At 43.6% G+C, this 18,077-nt stretch overlaps 3 protein-coding genes and 2 non-coding genes across 11 annotated transcripts in view; 4 read left to right on the top strand and 1 right to left on the bottom strand.

The window, feature by feature from the left end:
- The window catches only part of flna (filamin A, alpha (actin binding protein 280)), a 30,937-nt gene extending 30,252 nt beyond the window's left edge, over positions 1-685 (bottom strand). For all 3 annotated transcript variants that reach the window (XM_029155870.3, XM_041071509.2, XM_029155868.3), the window contains exon 1: positions 547-685. The gene's annotated coding sequence lies outside the window, so the exon portion shown is untranslated. The remainder of the gene's footprint in view (positions 1-546) is intronic.
- Positions 686-10,199: 9,514 nt separating this feature from the next.
- rpl10 (ribosomal protein L10) lies at positions 10,200-13,091 on the top strand. The gene is made up of 7 exons (XM_029157345.2): positions 10,200-10,247; positions 10,331-10,362; positions 11,155-11,213; positions 11,740-11,847; positions 12,176-12,314; positions 12,417-12,579; positions 12,893-13,091. The coding sequence occupies exons 2-7, from the start codon at positions 10,340-10,342 to the stop codon at positions 13,046-13,048; spliced, it is 648 nt and encodes a 215-aa protein (XP_029013178.1). The 5' UTR covers positions 10,200-10,247; positions 10,331-10,339; the 3' UTR covers positions 13,049-13,091.
- Positions 11,288-11,420, top strand: LOC114859502 (small nucleolar RNA SNORA70). Its single transcript, XR_003786541.1, has one exon. It is a non-coding gene; the product is annotated as a small nucleolar RNA SNORA70 (small nucleolar RNA).
- On the top strand, positions 12,672-12,804 carry LOC114859501 (small nucleolar RNA SNORA70). The gene has a single exon (XR_003786540.1). It is a non-coding gene; the product is annotated as a small nucleolar RNA SNORA70 (small nucleolar RNA).
- An 820-nt stretch (positions 13,092-13,911) lies between the features above and the next one.
- On the top strand, positions 13,912-17,787 carry dnase1l1 (deoxyribonuclease I-like 1). 5 transcript variants are annotated; one of them, XM_055510503.1, is made up of 10 exons: positions 13,912-14,035; positions 14,919-15,097; positions 15,336-15,424; positions 15,521-15,610; positions 15,697-15,809; positions 15,887-15,999; positions 16,082-16,239; positions 16,369-16,465; positions 16,556-16,631; positions 17,354-17,787. In XM_055510503.1, the coding sequence occupies exons 1-10, from the start codon at positions 13,927-13,929 to the stop codon at positions 17,383-17,385; spliced, it is 1,056 nt and encodes a 351-aa protein (XP_055366478.1). In that variant the 5' UTR covers positions 13,912-13,926; the 3' UTR covers positions 17,386-17,787. The 5 variants fall into 5 exon arrangements, with proteins under 5 accessions (XP_055366478.1, XP_055366480.1, XP_055366479.1 ...); XM_055510505.1 differs by having other exon boundaries at positions 17,357-17,787; XM_055510504.1 differs by having other exon boundaries at positions 17,573-17,787.
- Positions 17,788-18,077: the final 290 nt, after the last annotated feature.

The raw sequence follows: 18,077 nt of genomic DNA on the forward strand, positions 1-18,077 counted from the left end.
GACCCGCTGTCGGCGGCGGGGGGCGCACGCGGCCACCACTAGGACCCCCCCCCCCCCCCTTCCTCCGTTAAAACGCTCCACAGCAGCCAGTGGCCGCGCATTGCCTTATTTGGTGAGGAGCCCCTAATTGCAACACCGGCGAGATGCTTGATTTGTGAGCTCGTGCGCAATGTCCCATGAATAAACGTTATGTGAACGGACTCGTCCACACGAAGGTTTATATGCCTCGATCTGCAGAATGCCGCGATAGGACGAGCTGTAACCAACAGCGAGGTGTGAGACAGAACCAAGATCACCCCTCGTCTTTGTGAAACAGCAACGCAGAGACGGTGGAAAAGTTCGCGCCGCGTGAGGCGTGGCGCGTGACGGCGCGCGGCAGCGGGCGCCCGGTGAGAGCGGCACCGCCGGTCCCTGTCACCCCGCGGCTCCACCGCGCTGACGCGCATCAAACGCGATCATACGTGACAGAAAGAACCTCGCGTCACTCATTCACAGCCCGAACGCAGGAGTTCTGAGTGGAAACGTCCGCACAGCATCAACACTTACGTGCGAGTCGCAGCCCGTGATCTTGTAAAAGGTGTCCGGTGCCTGTCTGGTCCGCGAAGCCAGTGCGCGCAGCAGCCTGCAGTTACTGTGCTCACAGAGGGTGTGTGTGTGTATGTGTGTGTCCTGCAGAGGTCCCGGACCTCCTTCCCCACGCGCAGTCCCAGTGGGGGAAATGGGCGTATGGGCTGTACTGGTGTCGTAAAGGAAAGAAAGAGATAGTCCCTCCGCCCTTGTGCTCTTTTCTACCTCTGCGTCTCTTCGATCGCTCTCTCTCTCCCGGTCGTCCACAGCGAGAGCCTTAATTGGTAAACGGGTAGAGCATCTGAGGTGCTGGGGGTGGACGTCCCCCCGCTCTGCTCCGGGTTGCTTTTTTATGGGTCACGTCATGACCGCGCCCTCGGGATTTTAAAGGTATGATGTCACCTCACCCGTGAACCTATTCACTCACATCTTTTTATTGTGAGGACAGAGCCTCATCCTCGGCCCCTCTCCGTTTTTCTGTAGGGAAAAGAAGCCAGACAGAGGAAGACGGAGCGTAGTCGCCATCTCCCTGAACCCTCTGATCTCACTCCTTCCTGTTATCTGTTATTGTTCAATCAAACTGGTGAAAATATAGGGGGGGCAGAGTCTCTCTCTGTCAAAGTCTGCGCTGACTTCATGGAGGCAGAGACGTGTGTGTGTGTGTGTGTGTGTGTGTGTGTGTGTGTGTGTGTGTGTGTGTGTGTGTGTGTTGGAGCGCTCCCCAGCTGAGCACTGGCTCAGGATCCAAGAATGTTCGGCCTCTGCTGTGCCCTCTGCTTACAGTTCATCAGTCTGCTGGGAGGAAGGAGGGAGGACAGGAGGAGGAGAGAGATGGTGGAGGTGGAGCAGTTGGGGCAGTTAAAGCCAGAGTGGGGGACAATGAGAAGTTATGGGTTTTTCAAAATTTGTCTAGGCGCTTATCTCTGAATATTCGTGGGTTGTTTGCAGGGTTTTAGAAGTCCACTCTCCACTGATATTGATTGACACCCTGGTAAAACGTATTTGTTTTAGATCTGGCAAAGCTAATTTCCTTCCTCGAGTTCCTTGATTTAACGCATCACCTGGTTTTGGCCTAACATTTACAGTAGTACAAACACATGAGCCTGGATCTGGATGTCGCTCTCACAGTACAGGAAGTGGGGTTTCTAAATAAAACTAAGAGTCTTGTGCATCTTGGACCGAACAACATGAGCAGTTATGTAATGTGTAGATGTGTGGGGCTTAAGCTGAGCTGTGCTAACTGGCTGCACACTTTAGAGTAAAAAAAAAAAGTGAAATGATTGTTACAATTCAAAGCAATCACAGTATGTGTGTGTGTGTGTGTGTGTGTATGTGTCTGTGTGTGTGTGTATCCATAAGAGCCAGATGTTTGTGAGATCGTCCGGTCGGTCAGTGACATCATCTGCATGTAACTTGTTAGAGTTACATCACCAGAGGTTTACACACACACACACACACACACACACACACACACACACACACACACACACACACACACACACACACACACACACACACACACACACACACGTGTGCTTCATTTCCTGTAACTGAGAAGGATAATAAAGCAGAACAAATAAACATAATAATGTGTCAGATTCCCTGCACATCACTAGGATTTCTCTGATGATACACAAAGCTTTAGCTTCACACATTTGTGAAGCTGGATGCCCTGATGCTGGTTCAAACGCTCGATTGAGATGCATCTAAAATAGTCTTAGCCTCCTTCATTCAAGTGTTTTGACCTGGACCTTTTTACAACTGTTTAAGAGTTTCTCTTAATAATACTTGGATGACGGAGGCCATCCAGAGATCGATGATATATAACGACTGAGCAACATGCTCCCATCTCACAGCACCAGATCACAGTCATGATAATGTTTCTATTTGAGGCTCGACCTTGCCGTCGCCAAGACAACAGCCCTAAATGTTTGTGGAAATGTCAGAGGTTGGTTAGCTAAAAGATCAAATCAGCACTTACTGGTTGCCTCAACACTGAAATGTGTGTCTCCTGTGGGAATGTCCTGCCTGTTGTTGAACCAGTTCACTCGTCCTCCCTCAGACTCCGGGTTCATTACTAAAGGACTTGACAAGGCAGCCTGGGGGAGAGGGGCTACAAATGTAATCTGCTTCCTTTCTATATGACGTGTTTGGCCATTGTGTGTTAATATCACAAAAATCCCTGTCTCCATCAGCATTGGTTTGGTCTGTTTTACCTGCTATAAACCAACCTGTCTGGGTTGGACTTTTTTAGAATGTTTTGTAAGTTCAGTTTTCGCCATGTTCTGGATCCTTAGTAGTTATGTCTGCTGTCGTTTGTGTTGTTTGGATCCAGTGGTCAATTTAAAAGGGATTTATCAGTCTACTTTAAAGATCCTTTTACTTGTCAGTTCTTTTTCCTTTGCCAGTAAATTTTGTGTTAGAACAAACAGCAAGATGAAAGTGCTAAAAGAAACCTGCAGAGTTTAGACCAAAGTCTGCTTTGTCTTTTTTGTTAGTGTTAATTTGTGAATGACTATGAAGTTAAGAAAGGGTTTTTGTCTCTGCTCACTTTTACTAGACGGTATAAAACCTGGTGTAATGGCTATTTAAGGTTTTACGGGGCATAAGAGCCTGAGTCTGTGTGCCTTAAAAACAAATGTTTAAGGAGAAATAAAAAGACAGATTGATTGTGTTAGAAGAAGTGGTCAAAAATGGGGGAGAGGGTCGAACTGTTTGACTCATAACAAACCTTCTGCCCATTGTTCTGTTATGGAGCTAAAGTGGAAATGACGAAGCAGATGACAGATGACTCTTTATCATGACTGCACTCTGACATGAGGAATGAGGTAAATAACGCATTAACATCCACTAATCAAACAACTATGTCCTTCCTCGCATGTCCCTGTTCCCTCATATCTCACACAGAGTGGATGAAATATAGGAACATTATTAAATAGAATACAGGCCATATTTAGACAGGAAGTACACAATGCCTGATGAAACCAGAGCTGAGAGACCTGAACGAACACATGAATCAAAACTGGATGAGCCAAGACATAATACTGACATGACAAAGAGCTCCTTGGCCTCCCTAACATCGCCCTTGGTCCTGATTGGCCGGTCTGGGACGTCTTCCTGTAGGCCAACATCTACACACTTCTTTAGTGCTCCACCAAGAAGTGCCACCAACAGATGCAAGCACGTTGCTGTATCCATTATGCTGTATAATATAATCCTTTCACTTTCACACAAACTTTGTTTTGTGTTTGTTATTTCCTCAGAAAGGGTGGAAACCCAAAATGTACTGATTCCACCCTCGACTCGTCGTTACTTTAGCTTGAGGGTGGTTGTCAGTAACCAGACGTAACCCATCAGCACAGGCCCTATACACTGAATACTGTACATTAAACAAGGTGTCGCTTGGGACGTCTCAGCTACTCTGGTACCTTCGCGACAACATCCACGGCTCTTCACTCCCTCTCTGACCATATTAAGGAAATCACCCAGATTGAAGGAGAGCCGTGCTGACAACGAGACAAAGAGCCAGAGAAACCTGGACGCCTTCCCAGATCTTCAGTTCCTGTTGAGTAATGAGCGCATGGGGGGCTTAGGCAGGACGGGCGCGTGTCTGTGCGTTCGTGTTTTCCACACAGTTACGGGACGGCTTGCTGGCGAGGAGCTAGTCCCACCAATCAGTCACTGTTGCGTGTGCTTTTTTGTGCGTGCATTCCAAGCGGCTACTGAAGTTAGACAGGGGGTGTTCGGCATCGAGACGACACATTCACGGCCTTTAAAAGGAGACCTGACCCGAGTGAATGAATCACACTGTAGGAATCTGGTGCTAGTAGCTACTGGCCATTGTGAGATGCTCATACAAGCACAAGCACACGCATGATCGCTAGAAACAAGTCCTGTATCAACACTTCGATACAGACTGGTTGGTGACGTTAGACCAGCTCTGAGGAGGGTGGTCTCTCTCAGACAGTCAATATTCTGCCCTATAAAACCTCTTTATTGCCACCGCCCCTCTGTTAATATAGGTTGGGGACACTTAACAATCGCATACACAAGTACATTTAAACACTGTGACGCCGTTCTCCATCTGCAAACGCAGCCTTTTAAGGCAAGCTCAGCCTTCCTCTCCCTCTGCCCTTCTGTCTTTGCCTCCTCTCTCTGACTCTGTGTCCTATTGCCTTTAAGCTGCCCACTCCCACCATCACCCCCTCATTGTGCTTCTCCCCTTCTCATGTTTTTTTGTTTCTCGAGCTTCCCCTGTTGCTGAATTGTCTCAAGCAGAGCAGGTAGGAGAAAAGAAGAGCACAAAGGCCTGCAAAACAGCGACCGGTGGTGATGTAGAGAGACATCGACTGGAGTGGCCACGTGCCCCAGGCTGCACTGGAGGCCAGAGCTGGATCCTGTTTCTCAAAGTTGGATCATGCACTGACTAAAACAAGGATCAATTAATCACCAGGAGTCTGGTGACCTCTGCTTTGTGTACATGTGGCATAAAGACGGATCGACAGGGTCCAGCGCTTTTGTCCATATATGGGAGTGTGTGTGTGTGTGTGTGTGTGAGTGTGTGTGTGTGTGTGTGTGTGTGTGTGTGTGTGTGTGTGTGTGTGTGTGTGTGTGTGTGTGTGTTTGTGTGTGTGTGTGTGTGTGTGTGTGTGTGTGTGTGTGTGTGGGTGTGGGTGTGCGCATGTGTGTGAGTATATGAGAGCGACAGCAGATATGAATGACTGATCGCCCTCAAGTATTCCCTCCCTCTGCTTCTTTTCTCCTCCCAGTAATTCAGTTCGGCTGCGTTTAATCTTCAAAACTGTTCCTGGTTTTGTACTGATCCGTTCACACAAACGGGATCATTTAAACTCACACCTCCAGATAGACAGACAGAGGAGTGTTTGAGGGGCTGTGTAATCCCTGTGACATCATCGTGACCCTGCTGGCTCGCCGACTTGTCAGCTACGTGTGGATGACTGGGTTCAGTAAGTTACTGTAAAGTAAAAGTGAAATTCTTCTTCTATTTGGTCTCATAATAATAAAAAGCATAAATCTTCTCTTCTAAACTTTCTTATTATGTGGTTGATTTGGCATTTTTTTGCCCCTTTTTTTACCTTTTTATGTTTGGACCGATACAAGACGTACAGTAAAAGTACTGTAAATAGCTTTTATTTTAAATCTTTAATTCATTTTAAAAGGCAAATTGCTTCAAAAACACCACAAACCCATGATATCATGACATATAGTGGAATTATCACCTTTCACACTCATCCAGGTGACAGTGCTTGAGTTATGTGTGTGACGTGACCTCTGTTCTCTGCACACACTCCAGCACATCACACCTGCATGAACGTGTGCTCCTGGAGTCCCTCTGGGCCCTCGGTCAGTCATCTCTCCTGGCTCATCACGCGGTGACAGACGTTCTCCTCACCTGCATCTAGACAGGACTCACTGGAAACAGATGTTGACGGAAACAAATAATGACGTCGTGCCAGATGAATGTTGGCTGAAAGTATTTGAAAATGATGTGTTCCTCGTGTGGCTGAGTGCGAGCAGGTGAATCTGACTGGACTGATCACAGTGCGTTTGTGTGGTGATAGGAGACACAAGCATCTATTGCATGGCTCTGGTGGAAACATGAGACCAGCAGGATGAGCTGGGGGTCTAATACATCTATCTGGCCTGTTGCTCCTCGTGATCTGTCTCTTTGGCATGACCCCTTACCCCATGCTACCTCAGCTAATCCCCCCACACTGTTCTCTACCTTACTTCAGTCAACTCCTATTCTTTGTAGCCTTCTACTTCTTTCTAGCTGTTGTATAGGACGACATCTCTCTCGTGGAAAGTCACCATGAACCTTTTTTCATAACAATAATCAAAGGTTTACACGGGAAGTATTCTGCACACATCATGTGACTAAGGCAGCATCAATCACATGATAGAAAAGTCAATTTCCTGAACAATTACCTGCTCTATTGACAAATGGGCTTAATGTTACACAGACCTTGCACTGTGGCTGAGTCCAGTCTGTTCAATCTCAGGTCCATTTTCATGCTCATGTACTGTAGATTTCCTGTGGTTAATGTCTAATGAGATAAGCACTGGGTCGCAGTGCTCACATTCGAAGATGGTGGTGGTGATGTGTATCAGAATGAGCAAAATGTAATTTTATTAAATGTCAGTGTGAGCCCTAAAAGTGGAGCTTTACTCTAAAAACAACAAGCCAGTGTAAGTATCATCCTGGAGATTGTTCAGAGCTGAGACGTGTCCGTGCATGCACCCACACAGGCACAGCATTCAGTCGGACTGATCTGAGAGCTGCTCCTGCAAGAACTGCATGACATCATATGATCTCATTGCTGAAGCAGTTGAGCCTGACACACAGAGCTTCAGAGACATGACCTGCAGAGAACGCGTGAGGCATAGTGAGACACACTAGTGTAATAATGTAGTAATGTATTACTACAACGTAGTATTACTACAATGTAGTAATGTATTACTACAACATGAGCAAGTACACAAATAGAACCATGTGTATATTCTGACTTTGGAAGATTTAGTGTCATTCTTTTTTCCTGGACCCTGGTTAATATATTGTGTTATTGTCAGTGAAAGTGCTTTTTGTATGCGCCAATAAAGTTAAATTGAAGTTGGAAGTAGAACGCTGACCTTTCAACAGAGTTCAGGAGCCACGATTTTAGCAAAGCTGCCCTTAAATCACGACAGATTTGACTAGAACTGTGGCGTTACCTCGCGTTTACCGTAGTTGCAGCCGGCTCGGTCTTCCTCCAACGTGTCGACAGATACGTGAGGTCACAGTGAATGATAAGCAGGAATGTAAATGGGCAGAGAAAAAAACAGAACAAACAATGGAGAAGAAGTGAGTCAGACCCAGTTGTTTGTTTTTTCTACTTTTGGTCTCCATGGCAACGTTTCATTTTCACTTCCTGCTCAATAATATGGGCACCGGGAGCCAACTCAGCAAAAGAATTCCACCTTGTTGCACAATGTGACACACAACGCTCCATCATAGAGCGACGTGCCATCCATCAGATCCATCAGCCATCAGATACCTTCACTGCTATCAAATACAACGGAAATGCATTAGCATGATTAAAATGGTGAAACGCACATAGAAGGAAACGTTTTCACTGGATTTGTTGACATGTTAAAATATTTTTGCAGGTGTGACACAGAGTGTGTAGTTTGGTAACTAGGAAGCTGGACTGTTTAGAGGAAGGGCGAACATGACTGAAATGTAAACACAGCATAAACAGAAACTAAAACCGGCCTTAATTATTGGCAAGGAGGCATCAACACCTGCATCCTGGAGATTACTGGTGGTTCGCTGGTGCCGTCATCAGGAGGTTTTTCTTCACCATGGTGACGACTTTTCAGGCTGGCACAGGGTGCAGTGGTTAGCATCCGCGCTTCACGGTTCCTGGGTTTGAAACCACAATCCAGACATGCAGATTAAGCTTGTTACTGACTATAATGTTGTCTAGTGTCTGTGTGGCTCGGAGGCTGGTGATCCAGGGTGGACCCTGCCTTGTGTTGGTGTCAGCTGGGATTGGGTCCAGAACATACCCAACCTTTGATCATTAGTCCAGATTTGTTGTGGCTTGATGTGGGTCAAAACCAGCAGCTAAGAAAGGCAGAGTTAATGTACTGAGTTTGTATAGGAAAAAATAAAAACAAAAAAATGTCGCTTATTGAGCCTTGCTATCATTGTCTTTAGCTGCAGTATATACTTGCAGTATGCTTACAACTCAATCACAGCTCTCACCAAGTGCTGCGACCAATGGATGCATATTTGCTCTACATTACAAACCTGTTAAATGTCTTACATTTTTTTAACAAACTGCTGACAGCTGTGCTACAGTGGATTTTTATAAATGTGTGATTGTAATAATAATAAAAAAAATAATATTTGTGTAATTAAATGGCTCAGAGCCTAATGGTTTGCTCAACACTATGTGAAATGTATGATTATGCACTTAGTGACCCCACCCATGTTTCCATACGCTCTCATGCTCACCCTGCTCTGTTCCACACTGTGTAATCGCACGGACAGCATTTCCGTTTTCAGACTAACCTACGGGGTGTTAATCACCACACCCTCACACATCAGTCACATTGATGGGTAGTGTTTGTGTGTTTTGGAGGGTGTGGGTATGTGAACAACTAAATCATTTATTTCTCTATTTTGGTTGTCAAGACCACAGAGATGACTGGCCTCAAGACATTTGTCAAGGGGATTTCTTTATTGATGATGTTAATCTGCCCACTTATCAAGAAGCTAGTTAATCTTATTCAGAAAGCAAATAATTGGGCATCCTAGTCAACAGTGTCTTTCTCAACACATTATGTCTTTTGTAGGAAAAACATTTGTGAGCAGTAGCCTTCAGATCCACTGTTTTGAGTCTATTTCAGCTTCAGAAAAAGAATTTAAACAGTCTAACTTTCGACGTGAACCGGACGTTGTTTCGGTTTCTTTCTCTCTCTATTTGACCATTTTTGGTCCTTGCTCCCTTTCCATCGTCACACCTCTGTGACATTTAGCTCAGACACAGGAAAGGTCTGGAAGATACTGAAGCACAACAGCGGGACTGAACAAGCCAGAGATCCAGTCAGAGCTGGTAACGGGATCCCAGCCAGAGTCCAGTGCCACTCCTGACCCTTATCCGCTTTGTGTTGAAGTCAGCAAGGAGCGGCCTTGTGCTGCCACTTCCCAATTCAGGCTGTGGGGAACAAACAATGCTTGCAAAAAAAATCTTTACACTTGAACTATGAGTTCACAACTGACACCAACAATTAATATTGTAGCAAGCGTAAAACTAAATCAAAGTGATATGAACACACCAGTCTTGGCCAATAAGGGGCCCTTATTCGCCTCACGGCCCCCAAGATGTTAAACAATTCTTGTTTTGTTGAGTGATGCGTGAACAACTCAGAACGAGGTTAAGATTCCTTACATTCCTGAACTACAGAGCAACATTTGTTCTGCATTAACAAGACTTTAGATATGACCTCATTGTTCCTTTGAAGAATTAAGTAGGAAGTAGGGCTCACAGGGGCTTTAAATACATGGTACAATAGTTCCCTCTAGTGAGCGTTTAGTACAATGCAGATCTCTACTGGTATAGACATGGCAAGGACGGTTTATTAAATATCAAACAGTACTTAATAGTACAGAAATTACAGATATTAAACGGAGCAGTATTCACCAGGTTCTCAGTAATGCAGCAAAAATAACAGCTCATCATTTAAAACTTTACCAAAGCAAAATTAAACAAATATTTTCAGAATCACATATAGAAATATAATTATCCAGAACAAGTATAGAGTAAGTATATGTTTTTATAAGAGTTATAAGTTTTATATTGTTATTTTAAATTAAGTTTTGATTTATCCGCCCTGTCGCGCGTCTTCTGCTAAAACTACATTTCCCAGCATTCTCTGGATCGTCAACTACTATTTTTGCGTGGATTTTAACAGCATTATTTCAATAATATTTTTTATGTATTTTCTATTATATGCTGTCAAGTGTCTACTAAATTAAAAATAATTTGTTAATGAATTAAATGATATTTATTTCCCAGACCACCCTTCGTCGATATGACGAGGCGGAAGTGGTCTGGACTTTCTTTCCTCCATTAGGTGAGTGCGTGGTGGGAGCGCGTTTTCTTTGGCTCCCGGTAAAATAGGCAGATTCTTTATATCTTCACAGAATATTTGATCCTCAGTGTAACAAAATAACACATATTTTGTTTTTTCACAGATTGCAACCATGGGCCGTCGACCAGCCCGTTGGTAAGTCTTCCATTAAATCTTTTCGCTAACGGGCCGTAGTCAGAGGAAAATGGCAGCGGCTTCGCTCCGCACCATGTGCGGCGTGTCGACAAGCCGGCGGGCCTGATGAGACTGTGTTTTAGTTTAACGGTTTAAAACCCAGAGTTACGTCTGTTGGCGTCTAGCGTTGATTATAGTGACTGTCTAAACGATGGTCAAAGTACTAGCTTATCGAAATAGCTTCAAGCTAGCTCAAACGTTTCTCCAACTTGTTGTACTGCATTTGTTAATCTAAACATTGGACATAATTTAAAGCAAATCACTGTCTTGTTTTGTGACTTGTTCGCACTTGGTTTTCTATAGAATATGCGATTATTTTGTTTATTTCTCCTACTTGCCAGCGGAATGGTTTAAGGCTGTTTATTTCACTCCTGAACAAGTTGTAAAACAAAGCTAAATTATTTTACCTGCGGAAAAAGCCTGGTTTGTCTCTGCACCATAGAGCTCCACTGTCTAGCAACTACTAAAATGCAACGGGGACAATTTATTTTGGCCCAATCCTACAGTTAATTATCCACAATGGGGATCCAGTTTCCCAAAAATGCAACATTTATTGATAATATACAGGTACAGCTCCTACGGGAAACATCCTAGATTGCAGTTACATTTGTGAATTGTTTACATCTTTGATAGGAACAAGCCATAGATACAGCTCAAACCACAAAATATTTGTTTTTGGGCTTTTAACAATGGACTATTTTGAAACAAATGTATGAATTTGTAAAATGTAAACTGTTGCTTTTCTGTCTCTAGCTACCGCTACTGCAAGAACAAGCCCTACCCCAAGTCCCGCTTCTGTAGGGGTGTGCCTGGTAAGACACAAGCTTCCCCACTTGCATTGTCCTAGAAATGTAAGGAACTCGTTATGTATGGTAAAAGGTAATACTTGCAGCTTATTAAGCCGACCAGTTCTACTCCAGTGTGTTACTGGTGTGCAAAAGCTGCAGACAGTGACTCTTTGGTTGTGTATGTCCTCAGCTGGGAGGTGCTGAGTGCTTTAAGGGACCACTGAGACAAATTATCGTATGTCTTATTGCTGGGTATTTTGCTGTATCTTACAGCATAAAAACAAAGTTTTGCGAGTAGTGCAAGTAAACATGAGAATGACTGTTCTAAATCCCTACCAATGCATATCTTTCGTGAATGACTAAACGTAAGTACAAGGAATAACCTCTGGACTAGATAATCTGTCTTTCAGTATGGCTCTGGTAAACTTGTCCCTTTTTTTTCGTGCCCATGCTCATTTTTTTTTTCCCTGATAGATGCCAAAATTCAGAAATGGGTCAAATCGCTGGCCATAAATATTGCAACTTAACTAAATCTTGTCATTTTTTGTAGATCCCAAGATCAGGATCTTTGACTTGGGCAGGAAGAAGGCCAAGGTAGATGAATTTCCCCTGTGTGGCCACATGGTCTCTGATGAGTACGAGCAGCTGTCCTCAGAAGGTAAGCGGTTAAGCTCCAAATGTTATACTTGGTTTATCTATATCTGCTCCAGATATATGAAATATTTAGCACATGTAGCCATGGTTATGCTGCTCCTGATTTCCATAAGATCATTAGAAGGAAAATTGGCAAGGGTTTCTCACAGTAACTTATTACCTTTCATCAGTGCACACCTCTTTACTTGAATACTTGCTTAGTTAAAAATGAAATGTTTTAGTTGCAGCAGCACTTACTTGCAGTGAAAGAGCACAACAGTACAGGGATGACCTTTTTGAAATGCGCCATGAAAGCTCAAGTTCAAGCACTAATGTTCACCACCTCTTTGTAGCTCTGGAAGCTGCCCGTATCTGTGCTAACAAGTACATGGTGAAGACCTGTGGTAAGGATGGGTTCCACATCCGCATGCGTCTGCATCCCTTCCATGTCATCCGTATCAACAAAATGTTATCCTGTGCTGGAGCTGATAGGTAAGAAACACTGACCTGAGTAGATGTTGATGAAGTTGGGAAGTTTGAAAAAAAAATGTTGAACGGTCCTTATGAGCTTCTTGTCCATCTTCTGGTTCCTAGGCTCCAGACTGGAATGCGTGGTGCTTTTGGCAAACCCCAGGGCACCGTGGCCCGTGTGCACATTGGTCAGGTGATCATGTCTGTGCGTACCAAGGTCTCAAACAAGGAGCATGTGGTCGAGGCTCTGCGCAGAGCCAAGTTCAAGTTTCCTGGCCGCCAGAAGGTAGCTTATAGTTAAAATGGAGAATGTTTGTTTGAAACAATCTGTAGAAACAAAAGGGGGGCCTGAGCTGAAGTGCATGCTAATGCACCGCTCTGCAGCCTATTAAGCCGACCAGTCTTGCTGCAGTGCGCTTCTGGTGTGCAAAGGCTGCAGACAGTGACTCTTTGGTTGTGTATGTCCTCAGCTGGGAGGTGCTGAGTGCTTTAAGGGACCACTGAGACAAAGTTTGTCAAAGAGCCTCTTAAATGCTTTTGATTTTTTTGCATATGACTAAACATATTTTCACTCTGAAATTTGTCCTTTTCACGTTCAGATCCATATCTCTAAGAAGTATGGCTTCACAAAGTTCAATACCGCCGACTTTGATGACATGCTGGCTGAGAAGCGTCTAATCCCTGACGGATGTGGGGTGAAATACATCCCCAATAGAGGCCCTCTGTCTCGCTGGAAGGCCATCCATGCTGTCTAGATTTTGATGACAGACAACCAATAAAGTTTGATTACAAACATGATTGTGGTGATGACCTTTGTTTCACGTGACCCTTACATTTAACTAATGTTGCTATTTAAAGTGGTAATATTTGTCTGTGCCACCTTTTTATCATACAAGTTATCACACTATTGTGGGCTTCACAGTTCAATGAAATATCCAGAAGGATGTTTTTAAAACTTAAATGTTTTTTTTTCTGAGAAACTACAGATTACAAAACAATCCCGTGTAGGTCACTGTAGTTCATACTTCTGGAGACTACAAGTCTCAAGGAATTTTCTAGGATCTCAAAGGTCAAGTGCTTTATTTAGTAGCTTTTATTGTCACCCTCTGGTGGTTGATTTGGATTACTGTCTGAATCCATTTATCAGGACATTTTCATTAAACCTTTTCCATATGTAACTGATGTTCTAGGACAAACATCTTTCATATAAACAATGCCCTGTTGCAGTAGATTGTACTCCCATTACATTTCTTTGACTTTCTGACCATGCACAATTAACAGGACACTTAATGCAAACAACCATAGTGATTAAGTTAATAAGAAGTAATTGCATCGCCTGGTTCGTGATGCAGAAGGCACGTGGAGGAGGGGAATGTTATTCAGTGTTTCCTGCTTTTTTAAAATACACTAGCAGGATGTTAAATTTATCTCACTACAACCCCACCCTCTGAGCTGCAGATCTACTCAACAGATACTGAATGTGGACAATTGGCTCTGTTGGCCTAACAGCTAAAACAGAAACTATAATTTCTCAAGCACAATGTACTAGTGACACATTTTTTTGTAGACGTGACTTGAAATTAGTGGTTTTGTGACACATTAACTCCAGACCCCTCAGCCAACACCCCTTCCTATGCGGTTAGAGGTGTGGTATTCAGATAAGTTCCTCCCACAGGAAGTCAGAACGGCATTGAGTTTCACTAAAGTCACCGACTTTGCAAGTCTGAGAACCAACACAGTTGGTGAGTTGAAGCTTTAGATGGATCTACACTCTGTTTCAAAGCTCGATGCAGGGGAAAAGTCTTGTTTAGGGTGAGCTACTTTGTATCTGTACTTTTACTGGTGAGAGGTGAGGCAACAACACATTTGTAGTAGTCCTGTGATTTCAACTACACAGAATCAATGTATTGACAGAATTATACAGCTTTAAGGTTAACATTTGGACTGTGTAGAGTGCAGTTAAATCACATGTCTGCTGGGTGAAAAACAGAAGTAGCTCTGAGGCGCACAGCTGACCAAGATGCATTCCCTTGACGTCATGTTGACCCGCACAGGCAGAACAGTGACTGCAGCCTCTCAGCCCCCTGACCTAACGCAGCCCTTGCAAAGCCACAGTACTGTGTAATTCAGTCTTTGACACCTTCACTTTGACAGAGACACATTTACATTTACAGTCGGAGGCTGCTACTGAGCTGTAAGAAGTAAAATGTGAATATTCATCTTAGACAGGTTTGCACAATGCTTCTCTAACAAGTGTTATGTGCACCTGCAATCCACACTCTATGTTGATGTTATTCTGTACATATGTACATGTAAGTGGTTATATGTTTTATATAGGAATTTATTTTGAAGTAGCTTTTATTTTTTTCTTACCTTTTATTGATGGCAACCTTTGACTAGAAAGTGTTTTTTTTCCTAGTTCACGTTTTTCTTGACAATGCGTAAACAGCACGTCTGTACAGGAAGTGAGAAGCAGCCCGACTACACTTCTACACAACCCAGCAACATGCACTGGTTGCTTGGGTGTATTTGTCCTCAGCTGAGTTGTGTCTTCATTGTAACTCCTCTGTCTTACATTCTCCACATTTTAATGTTTTAAACCCATTTGTTGTTGTCTTCACTTAGATGTTTACCATCTTCTGCAGCTCTGGGCTATGATGTCATCTTTCCTCCTCATAATCTTCATTCTGTTGGGTGTGTGTGACGTTCAGGGAGCTGCAGATTTTAGAGTCTGTGCCTTCAACCTTCAGCACTTTGGTGATGCCAAGGCCAAGAAAAGCAACGTTATGCAGACTCTCGTCAAAGTGAGAAATAGACACATGAAATTGACTGTGATGCATCTATATTCTATTGAACACTTACAACTCTTCCTTTGGAACAATTTTGCAACCCTTATTTAATTCATATTGTTGAAAATGTCAAAACCTATGCAGGTTATCAGGTAAAAGAATACAATGCAAGACAATCATCCTCAAAAAGAGATTAGTGAATCTAGTTTGAAATACAGTATATTAATTTTTCCCGCTATGGTTTTCGTTGCAGATCATCTCTCGCTGCGATGTCTGTTTGCTTCAGGAAGTGAGAGACAGCAGAGGAAAAGCGATGCCTCAGCTGCTTGATCATATTGACAGGTGATCAGTCACTAGTCCTTACACCTAAGTCACAGGGACTGACGGTTCAGGACTATAACAGTTGCATCCTCTTCTGTATGTCTATCCAATATTCAGGTTTGACACCAAACATCGCTATGAAACCGTGGCCAGCCAGAGACTGGGCAGGTCTGACACGTACCAGGAGCAGTATGTGTTTGTGTACAGGTGAGCTGACCGTGGGTGGCTTCATTCATTGCGCTTTGACTTCTTAAGTGCAGGCTGTGATGCGGGTCTGTGTTTGTCTTGTGCAGGGCTGACACAGTGACGGTCACCGCCCAATATCAGTACCCGGATGACCGACCCGGGGACGTTGACGCTTTTTCCAGAGAGCCTTTTGTCGTCCGCTTCCGAGCCCCAACGACAGGTCAGTCTCTATCCTAGTTAATGACAAGGCTCGGGAGCATAATGTTCGTAAAACCCTCTCCATCCAACCCCAACCAGCCATAAAGGAGTTTGTCCTCATACCCCAGCACACCTCCCCAACCAACACCACGAAGGAGCTTGATGCGCTGTACGACGTCCTGCAACACGTAAAAACCATGTGGAAAACTGAGGTGGTGACTCATTTTTGCTGAATGCCAATGTCACTACCAGCGCTCAGTCAGCTGACGCCTCCTTTTTACTGTGTGTGAGCAGAACGTGATGCTGCTTGGAGACTTCAATGCAGACTGCGGCTACCTCGCGAAGAAGAACAGGAAGAACGTGCGTCTGCTCACAGACAGCAGCCTCTTGTGGCTCATTGTAGATAACACTGACACTACGGTGCGATCGACCACCTCCTGCACCTACGACAGGTGAACTTACACTCCTTTAGGTCTGCGTCTGTCAAAATGCTGCACCAGATCCAGTGTTCTGTCTGACAGAATAGCAGATACAATCAGAATGAAAAATGAGAAACACCAGAGTATTGTGTTTTTTAACAGGATTGTTGTTCACGGGGAAAGGTTTGCCAGTAAAGTCGTTCCAAACTCCGCCAAACCGTTTAACTTCCAGACGGAATACGGTCTAACAGAAGAGCAGGTAAGTCTGTGAGTGTGATATAAACAGAAAAGACTTATGTCCACTCACTGTAAAACAGTCTGGTTACGTTTTTGCTGTGGTTCTGATCAGGCGCTGGAGGTCAGCGACCACTACCCAGTAGAGGTTCTGCTGAGGCCCGACGCATCCAGATCATTCTTCAGTGATGGTAACTCTGGCTCAGGGATGGCAAATAAGGTCGTATCTCACTTCGGCCTTTTACCTTTGTTTCTTCTAAGCCATATTCTGTCTGCGTGGTAGTATACAGACAACATGCAAAACGCACATTAGTCATTTTGTTAACTTGAGATAATTTATGTCCCTTCAATTCAGGAAAATAACTTGTATTAATTATTCAAAGTATATCACCTACAGTATTCTTTTTTATACCAGTATTCTGTTAGTGTTTATAGTAGTAAAAGTTTTCATCAGGAAGTCATGGTGGAAATGTAAAACGAAAAAAAGAGGTAACTGCATAAATCAAGGAATTCAAGGACTCAATGCAGTTATTTAATTGCATATTATTATTATTATTATTATTTTGCAGGTTGTTGTAAAGTTGCATAAAGTTTTGTTTGACTGTTGGCAAATGATAAAACTTGTGCTAAAATGTCAAGAAACATTTGAACATGTTTATGAAGATACCCAATTATCTGTAATATAGATGCTTTATGTAAAAAAGGTCAAGTCATCAAATCAAATCAAATAGTTTCTGGTGATTCTTTTCAACTTGACCTTGGGTTCTGGTTCTATGGAGCATCATCTCCAACTGAATGACAAGTGCAGTAAGTTGTGGTTTTGTTAGAACCCAAAAAATGCCAGAAGACCTCACTTAAATGTGGTTTATAGCAAGTTTATCAAGATGCTGAACAGCAGGTCTCTTCCGACCAGCAGGTGGCTCTGGTGATCTACAGAGAGAGTGAGAGCAACAGTTAGTCAAGACCCGAGATGTATGGGACACTGTAGCAGACATTCTTGGCGTAACGAGAGTTTGGATGAAAGGATGACTAGAAAGATCCATTAGATCACCCATCAGGTCAGGAGAAGACAGCTGTTTTCCCTGCCTTGCTCTAAAGAATGTTATTATTGCCTTTGTGCATAATGTCACAGAAAGCCAGGATCAATTCGGACCCTTTGTTTGAGATGTAATCGGAGCATAACTAACATGACAGCCACAAGAAGCCCAGTCAACATGTCCCCAGTGTGGTAGGAAAATATGTTGCAGCAATCACACACACACACACACACACACACACACACACACACACACACACACACACACACACACACACACACACACACACACACACACACACACACACACACACATATTCTCAGGACAACATCGTTTTCACACCTTGCTTTCATTAGTGTGGCATCAGCCCCAGATGGTTCATTGCAGTCAGAGCTGCTAAAAAACAAACCTGTGCAATATGATGCAACAATTACTGTTACTAAGACAGATACAGCACAGTGGACTTGATGCAATACTTAATAAACTTAATACAAGTCTTTCCATGTCTGAGAAAGTTAGTGTGCAGTGGTTTTCGTTGTTTGTTGGTTTGAAGTATTCAGGTCAGTGATAACACAATAAGAGGAGGGAGAGACAAGAAGG

Source organism: Betta splendens, chromosome 7 (genome assembly GCF_900634795.4).
Source record: "Betta splendens chromosome 7, fBetSpl5.4, whole genome shotgun sequence".
Lineage (NCBI taxonomy): Eukaryota > Metazoa > Chordata > Actinopteri > Anabantiformes > Osphronemidae > Betta > Betta splendens.